The sequence below is a fragment of the Dreissena polymorpha genome, chromosome 12 (assembly GCF_020536995.1).
Source record: "Dreissena polymorpha isolate Duluth1 chromosome 12, UMN_Dpol_1.0, whole genome shotgun sequence".
Taxonomy (NCBI): domain Eukaryota; kingdom Metazoa; phylum Mollusca; class Bivalvia; order Myida; family Dreissenidae; genus Dreissena; species Dreissena polymorpha.
This window is the reverse complement of record NC_068366.1, coordinates 28456263-28465220: the sequence shown is the minus strand read 5'-3', so window position 1 is coordinate 28465220 and position 8958 is coordinate 28456263. Positions and strand designations below refer to the sequence as shown.

Genomic DNA, 8958 nt, shown 5'->3' with positions numbered 1-8958 from the left:
ACCTATTGTGAACAAACGAGGTTCAACTGTTTTATTTTTCTTTCCATGTAGACAATATGAACTGTTTAGCAGGGCCAACTAGCTTCGCTCTAAATGTTGAAGGGACTTATTATTTTGTATTCAAAGACAATACTAAAATATGTTATTACTGAAATTAGTGTTTTTAAACGCGCTGGCAGATTGGGGTGACCTGTGACTAACATCGAATACTTGTTACCCGTCGTAAACAATCATTAAAACAGTGTGTGATCTCACAAGAATCGCACGCTCGTCCATAAAAATCGTACTACGGTATACATCACATTTGATATCATTTTAAGCATTATTTTGCTATCTCCTTTAGCATGCATTGAATAAATTAAATTTGATATTGATTATCTTGAAACAGCCACTCCATGGTGATATGGACAGATATTTCGCGTCAATGTCGTTTTCTTCATTTCTAAACAGTGCAACAGGAAATATAATATTTCGTTTAACATGCTTTATCCTTCTTTTGATGTATATTTTTTCAACGCAAATCACTTGAAGGTCGTGTTATGCTTCTTGCTTTCAGTGTTGATAACTTTAATGTATCAAGAACGAAGTCATTATTTTGTTAAGATTTTATTTATTTGATAATTGCATGCATTCAATTGTCAAAAGAGCTATCGAATACAATACAACCATAATAGTAAAAACTGGTTATGACAAGAATCTGATTCCAAAATGCATCAAACAGTAATGTACTTATATCCAAAAATTCATTTTGTTTAGAAAATGTGTTTTTGTTTATAACAAATTCGTGGGAACGTTACAAACGTGTACAATGATTAAAACATGTTTTTATGGCACAATAAAAGTAAGAACAAATATATTGCACTTATAAAAGCAATTACAGCATTCATGCATAGTGTGATACATGGTATGCTAACAAGCATAATTCAAACATGAAGACATAACATAGTATAATCCTCAGCCAATCTCAATCAAGAGATTTCCTTACTGCACATGGAATATCTTCTTGGTATAAAGATATTGCATTCATCTTAGCGCTTACATATTTTGGAGTTTCCAATAGATGTTTGGTGTAGAAAGTAAACTTATATCTTATACTGCACACGTTGAACACATTGCTCGTTAACTTTCATATGTGCACAATAGTGTTTCTTTTGTAAATATGTAAGGCAAAGCAAACTGTAGATACATTATTAGGAAATGAACTCGTCTCACCATTCCCTTGTCTTTTATAAGTCATCTGAACAATAAGCTTTTCGAGCGGATCTTGAAAATATTGAAAATTACAAACATAATCATTCGATTTTGTTTACACTCGTATCATCCATCAACATGTAAACACATACGCTGTAAACAAAACTATCCTTGTATTTTAACTTTGGGGTTGGATATGTTATGACATAAACTTCACATACAAGCTGCGCAATTAGGTCGGCCGAAAAGTAAAAGTAAAAACACAACAAGCATTTGTCAACTGTAAACATATGCATTATATTTTAAGATTTAACTATTTACACGTGGAGTCATGCTATTTTATGTAATATTCTGCATATGAAAAACAGTTATGTGCACACAACATTAGGACATCAATCATCTTAAAATAAATGTCTTACTTTCGTGAAGATAAACGATATGTTCCTCGTATAATTCAGTCAATAAAATCTTCCTCAAATAAATTCCATCAAGAAAGTTTAATCTTTGTATTCTTGCCCCACGTACTTTATGTATTAGCATATACCAGGCTGCCCTCGATATACTCTCTCATGAACGGATGGCAGAACCGATATTGTGCCTGAAATGGTGCATTGTAAACACAGTGAATCTTTAGTCTGCGCTAACAGGAAGAAAAGGTATTGCAACATATTGTTTTTTTATTTATGATAACGAACCAACATTGACACAAACCCAATGTTCTTGACTACAGGCGCGAATACACAACGAAAACAAAACACTGCACAGTGAATACAATTTTGGCCAGTAAATGAGGCCAGTTGGTTGTCAGTCAGAATTTTCGATAGGCATGCAGTTTATCTGTTTTTGTATTTTGCTATTTCCGTGCATATGTTTGTAGATCTATCCTCGATAATTTGACTATATGATATAGTTATAAGTCTGTTAACTATATATACATATTCACATGTAATTATTTTTTTAAACATTAACGTGTAATTCATGAAATAAAACTTATTAATGTAAACTTAATTTTTTTCGAGCTAACTGACTTACAGAGCTAACTGACTTACAATTAGTTTTTTTAAGGATTTAAATCACGTGTGAGCTTTATTTGAGAAACACTTACATCCTTAGTTGCATTTAAGATATTGATTTTTCAAAAACTATAATAACCTCATTAGTGATGACTTGTTTTCTCCTTTTTCTGATCATCTTCACTGTTTCTGCCACCGCCACCTCCCCATCCCGTTGACATGGCTCCACGAGGCACCATAAAACCGCAAACAATCCACTCTGACTTTATCCGTCACTGTATTAAATATATGCGTGAACAACTACTCTGATGATGTGTGGTTATTACATAATTGACATCTCCCAGTTTAAGACTGAAATCAGTCTGTGGATATGGTGTCTGCATAAGTCTAGGTCACGAGTTCGACCCATGGTACGAGCGTAAGACCTCCCAAAACACGCCAAGTGCTGTTTCACACCGAGAGCATTATCGGACACGAAAGCATCTAAAGCATCTAAATTATCGGTATGCTTTAAATGCAATCGAGATATAATACAATGATCGAAAAGAAAAAAGAAAAATACTGAGCATACTTTGAAAAGATAAACTTTTAATACAATGCTTACCGACACTGAAGAACGACCGGCCTCCTACAGGCGCTTTCCTGAACACTAATTAAAAGACTCATCAGGTCTTTTATGTTGCAAAAGTCCAAAGTGTTTGACCATTTCTTAAATCGGATGATCCGGACTTCGAAACCCTCATACTGAAAAACAACATTAGTATGTGTTACCCTTAGTTCTAATATGCGTCTATATATGTAATGTATATTAAATACACATAATATAATACATTTGATTATACCTCTGCAATATATTTAAATTATACAACGGATTCTTTATAAACTTGTTTCTGTGTGTCAGACTTAGTTGTGGCTGTGAATTGTCCAATCAAGCAGCTTTCACTACTGCCCGTCATGTAGTATTCCACCTTTGAAAAAATAAAATCCTGTTGAACATTTCATAAACAAAAATGTAAGTATACTGTTATATACGTTGTTGATGTTGTGCTTAATACGGAAATTACCTCGTCGGCGAAAGTCACCACCGTTCTGATAACGTGGTCGTGTAACAACCGAACAAAATCTATTGCAGAGCTCACAATTGCCGACTGGGTAAGAATCAACCTATCCTTCTCTCCGAATGTCTTAAATAAAAAAACAACGCTTTGCCATTTATCAAATAGTAACAAAAAGCAATATACTTTCGCAGAAGAACCGTGAAATGTGAGCTACTTAGAATAATCGTATATTCTATGTATGAAACAAACAACTACTCACCGAAAAATGAACAGCGTTGATATAATCGTTATGTCCCAAAGTATTCAACGTCATGTTCAGTACAGGGCGGTATCTATCATCTGAAGTAGAAGTGTTTCAATTCGAAATCATAAGTTGAAGGAGAACAACATAATTCGTATTACTGATTACTGTATTACTAGTTAATACCTTAGAGAACTAAACCACGACAATATCGGAAAGAACCTTTTTATAGTGCAAGTAATATTAAATGTTATTTCTGTCTTTTATTAAAATTTGCTATATTAATGTAGCTTGAATGAATGTTATTGTAAAATTATAACTAACCCGGAACAACACACAAGTCAGCATTTTTATCCAGATTGTCTAGCTTTTCGCCATCTAGGACTAGCGTATATTCGCCATCTGTCACACCTTTTTCTCGATCGGGGATGTGTGATTTGCAAATGTGCTGCAGATATGTGAATAACCGTTAACTACAAAGAATGGCTGGAAAAAAAAAGCTCTAATTTTCTCGTTACAAAATGTGAACAAGCTTAGACCATGCTTTGAGAAAAAGAATATTCTCTGATTTCTTAATATTTACCTGATATTCCTGGTTCAGTGAATCAGATGTGCGCGGGGTGTCAATAAAAGCCGTGTTTTCCAATACTTCACCAACAGTGCAAAGCGCTTCACACGAAACTTCGTGGAGGTACAAGTACTGGTTCTGCATCAAATATATATACACGAGTGAAGACCAAATATACAAATATTATTGGTTTTACAGAATGAATAACGGTGTCAATGGGTTATATTGAAAGTCGACAGTGTATGTTACATTAATAGCGTAAACGAAATATTACTGGTAGTTGTTTCAGTAATAATAACAGATACGAGTTTTATTAAACCTTGGTCTGAACCATATTGATTCTTTGTTGACTAAGTACAGCATCAAACACATTTATCTGTTTCTCTGTTATCCCTTGATCGTACAGATAGTCAAGTGCGATAAAAGTTCCAGTTCTCCCCACGCCGGCACTGAAAACAGAACGCTTCACCATTTAGGAACGCCTTGAAAGTAAGACAAAACATTTTTGGTAACTTTGACATTGACTGTCATTTTTGTGTCAGGCAAACGATAAAATGTAAACCTGCAGTGTACGATCCAAGGAGCTTCGTCTGGTTTTTCGACATTGCGAACCTTGCGCCAAAATTGCATAAGGGACAGAGCTGTATCTGAAACATCTTTGTCCGGCCAAGCGGTATAGTGTTAATGGTGGACTGTTTGTACTTTAATTGACCCACTCTGTAAATACGTATTAACCTTCTATAAGCATATAAGCATTTAACATGGAAAGTAAAGACCATACAATGGCTGTCTATACAGCCTGGTAATACTTTAAGCCATAAACACAAAAAGCATTTTTTTATTCGGTACCTTGGTGCAGTGCAACGTGCGAACAACATAGTAAGCGTAAGTTTCTTCCGAAAGAACCGCATTGTGTAATCACTATACTGACAGTCATTTTCAGAGCTTATCGGCCAGTATTGGAAGCCCTTTCTCTGTAAACCATGAAAAGTTGCATTTTAGTACTACATCACATGAAATACGCGCAATTCATAGCAATACAATAAGTAATCCAAAACTGATGTTTTGTCAGCCCTTCCACCACAAAAATCCTAAATAGCTTTACCTTTGACTCCTCAACTAGGTTTGTAACCATGGCTACGACCCCAACATTTTGTTCCCAAATCATACTCCAAAAATCAGCTCTTGTGGAAGCAAGTGGCCCTATGATAACAAAATATGTTTTATATGATAATTGGTAGTTATAACGATTCAAATGGAATACTTATGTTGACCGACATCAAACATAACAACCGTTTAGTACTTTAAAACAATTCTAGGCAATCTTCAGACTAAACACGCGCGCTATTCACGTATGCTAAAATTAGAACAACCGTAAATTCATACACCGAAAAAGACGGTTAATGTACAGGCAATATGCAATTTGCATTCGTATACAATTATTTTTCAATTTTCTTAATAACACAGCAAAGTACAAAACATAACAAAGCAAATAAGGATACAACTGAGGCTACAGCATCAACATTGTTTAAATACATATCGTCTTGTGAATAACTACATCATAAATAAATTTGAAATGGTTATATGCTATACCTGCAATATTCAAATAACCTATATTTACATTTCACAAATTATATGCATATATTACGAACAATTTACGTGAACAAATTAACATGTAGTTTTCTGATACATTGTAGGCCGTAAGTGCGTGTGAGTGTAAAACAATTATTACCTTGGGCTGCAATATACTTCTTTGGTGACAAATAACCCTACAATTAAATGATATAAAAGTATATGTCTTTTGAGAAATCTTAAGCTGACAAACTCAATTATTTCATTTAATAAAATAAAACAAAAGTGTATTACATCAATGAAACTGGCGTTTATGAAATCCGAGTCGATATCGTTTCCGATTACAGGCAGCTTTACACGATTTTTGTCGTCTGGAATAATACAGAGTTTGCAATAAAAGAACGCACGAAACAAATGTTTTCAAATACTGTTTAGGGCAGCATTTTATATTGGCAAAAAAAGAAACTTCTTGACTTCTGAGGCGATACTTCTGAGGTGATACTTTTAAACAACCAGAGCTAACACCATAATGTTGTCTTAAACAAAATCTGATCGTCAACTTGAACGTTTGGTCGATACAAATATATTATCTCCTTTCGTTTCAAGCAAACAATTGCATTAATTTCCAAATGGTTTTGAAATTCAAATGAAATGACGTAAAAACTCAAACAGAAGCAACAAAACAACCTTATATGATCAGAAACGAAGACCAAAGCTACGTAAATTATATCGAACAAATGCACAAAGTAATTTGCTTTCAGCAAAGAAAGCGCATTTCAGTACTCGAAGCGGTGTGTTATATAATGCGCAAAATTGAACTTACAAGGACACATGTTCTTGTATCTGTTTTTCAATGTATTGGCAGACTTCAAAGCTGAGTCGGTTGAATACGAAATTGATTCACTTGCAACATTCAATGCCTATAATATATTGAGAAAAACATGGCTGCTGTTTACAGTTTAGTTTGCTATGTATGTATGTGTCTGTGACGGTTACGTACGTATACATGTATTTATTTATGTCATTATGTAGTCATGTATTTATGCATTTATGTATTTTATGCATTTATGTATTTACGCATTTATGTATTTATGTATTTATGTGTGTAGGTACGTATACATGTATGTTGCACATTGATAAATATTATATCACTCTGGAAATTTTAAATAAATTACACACTAAAACGGTTAACGTAAACAGGATTTAAAGAAAAATGGCTTACAATAAATTCGCTAAACAATTCGGTGCTATCGTCTTTGGCTTTCACAACAGATTATCGTAAAGTATAAATGGCTATATCCCTACTTCTAAACTGTGTTTGTTTCTTCACAAGATTATCATAGATTGTATCTTGCTCAAGTTCAAACGAATTTTGTCCATGCCGCTGATCAACATCTGCTTTTCCAGAACGTCGGATGTCACCAACAAACGCTTTACGGTGAGGGTCAGTATTTTTTGTATAGTCCATTCTAAACGTATGTTCAAATGCACGATTGAGAGACTTTTGGTTATTTTGTGCAAGTTTGTTTGCAGCTTGTACATGCATCGTAGGTTGTTTTAGATTCTCGGTAAATGCACTTGTCATATTATATGTATTTGAGTTCGGAGTCAACATACCTTGAATGAAATTAATATATGAATTTTGTTAAAAACACTTAGTTGTGTTGCGTGTTTTGAATTTATACACATTTGTACACGGTAAATTTTCAATTCAGGTAGTTTATGAGTAGTTGATATGACATGTTAATATAAGGAATATTAAGCACACGCCTCAGGGACGGTTAACAATGAATGCATACTTACAACTATTTTCATATGTAGTATTTTCGGGCTTCTTCGTACAAGATCTTTAAAAGACACAAAGTTAAAAGCGTTAACGGAAATGCAACTCTTACTCTCGTGACTGTAATACACCCGTGTACTGCTTAGCGAAACGGAATTTCAAGGTCTTTTAAAGCAAGGTTTTGTATATTACATGTTGTTATGTGCCTGCATTTTCTTAATGACTGATGTAGAAAGTAAGTACCTCATTCAGTTGTTGAAGAAAATCGTACGCATGCAAATTTACAAATTCGAATAACTTTCCAATGCCTCTCCCCTCTGATGACGTTTTTAATAAATAATTATCATACTTTTCCAGATATGCCCCAATTCCAATCGCAATCATGTGTACATAAGTTATTGTGTGCATATCACTACCTCTTATATTGATATGTCTACCTATAAAGTTAAGTAATAGTTTTTCAAATATACAATGGATAAAAATAATTGTGTCATACCTTTTTAGTAAAATTTGCTTCGAGATAGGATCTTTCCGATCTGAAATAACACAAATTAATGTCATACATTACAACACATCAATCTGAATGCATTCGAATCAAATGTAAAATTGTTGTATGCAAAATGAGTAAAGCTCTTTGAAAAACGAGCATGCTTGCTGGGAGTTAAGTATCGTTCACACAATGCTGTTTTGCTTGCAGACATTGAGCACGGTTATTGGTCACCCAGCACCAGCTTATAATTGAGTTGTTTTTTTGGATAAACTGGCTTAATGTATATGCTTAAAATATAGACCTAGATGAGCCTTAGTTGTCTGCACAGGCTACTCCGGAACGACACTGTAGACTTGCATCCAATGGTTCGTTTGAAGGAAGAATCCTTAACGGAAATTGAGCAAAGACGTAGATTTTCGTCCGTGATTAGTCTGTGCGGACTGCTTTTCTGGGGCGATGATTTACACACATGCATTAAACCCGATTATCCAAAAATGCGGTTCCAGTGTAAACATACAGGATAATAACATTGGAAATGGACATTATGTATATATTTATGTATAACCTGTTTTCCTACGCCTCCAAACTAAAATGACGGCAACGATGATACATATCACTAACAAACCACCAACAGTACCACCGACAGCTTTTGAAACAGATCCTTTTTGTTCTGAAATGATAGTCGTTCAAAAAACTTAGGAATTGAAAGGCAATCAGGAATTCAATCCTTCCAAATGTTTACAGCCGAATAATATTCACGTGTAATAACATTATTTATACTACTACAAATTTACCAATTTCGGCTAAGGTCGATATTGTAATATAATCAGTCCAAATAGAGTAGAAGGATGTCAATTTTGTTCTGAAGTATTTTATTCAACCATTGAATAAAATGAACTGTCCTGCATATAATTTGCCATTTTGATAGATGTTTGTTAGGTGATCAACAGGAGATGACCAGGGTGCCAGAGAAAAGGGATTAACATTTATGATCTGGTCAGGGCTTCATATAAAAGTGGTGAAATTGTATACATATTATATC

General features: G+C 34.1%; 1 protein-coding gene and 2 long non-coding RNA genes across 3 annotated transcripts; all 3 read right to left on the bottom strand.

Annotated features, from left to right (window-relative positions):
- Positions 1 to 663: 663 nt before the first annotated feature.
- Positions 664 to 4422, bottom strand: LOC127853420 (receptor-type tyrosine-protein phosphatase gamma-like). Its single transcript, XM_052387946.1, has 9 exons — positions 4391 to 4422; positions 4087 to 4209; positions 3828 to 3951; positions 3522 to 3601; positions 3269 to 3388; positions 3047 to 3172; positions 2809 to 2948; positions 2344 to 2479; positions 664 to 1789 (listed from the first exon to the last, which is right to left on the bottom strand). The coding sequence occupies exons 1-6, from the start codon at positions 4403 to 4405 to the stop codon at positions 3065 to 3067; spliced, it is 570 nt and encodes a 189-aa protein (XP_052243906.1). The 5' UTR covers positions 4406 to 4422; the 3' UTR covers positions 664 to 1789; positions 2344 to 2479; positions 2809 to 2948; positions 3047 to 3064.
- Positions 4423 to 4968: 546 nt separating this feature from the next.
- Positions 4969 to 6049, bottom strand: LOC127854238 (uncharacterized). The gene is made up of 4 exons (XR_008036982.1): positions 5938 to 6049; positions 5804 to 5840; positions 5177 to 5274; positions 4969 to 5045 (listed from the first exon to the last, which is right to left on the bottom strand). It is a non-coding gene; the product is annotated as an uncharacterized LOC127854238 (long non-coding RNA).
- An 817-nt stretch (positions 6050 to 6866) lies between these two features.
- On the bottom strand, positions 6867 to 8758 carry LOC127854122 (uncharacterized). The gene is made up of 5 exons (XR_008036929.1): positions 8711 to 8758; positions 8482 to 8586; positions 7923 to 7962; positions 7447 to 7490; positions 6867 to 7260 (listed from the first exon to the last, which is right to left on the bottom strand). It is a non-coding gene; the product is annotated as an uncharacterized LOC127854122 (long non-coding RNA).
- Positions 8759 to 8958: the final 200 nt, after the last annotated feature.

Coding starts and splice junctions, on each gene's coding strand:
- LOC127853420 (XM_052387946.1), bottom strand. Junction 3,389..3,521: donor TCAACGCTGTTCATTTTTCG/GTGAGTAGTTGT, acceptor TTTTTATTTAAG/ACATTCGGAGAGAAGGATAG. Junction 3,173..3,268: donor TGGTGACTTTCGCCGACGAG/GTAATTTCCGTA, acceptor ATTTTTTCAAAG/GTGGAATACTACATGACGGG.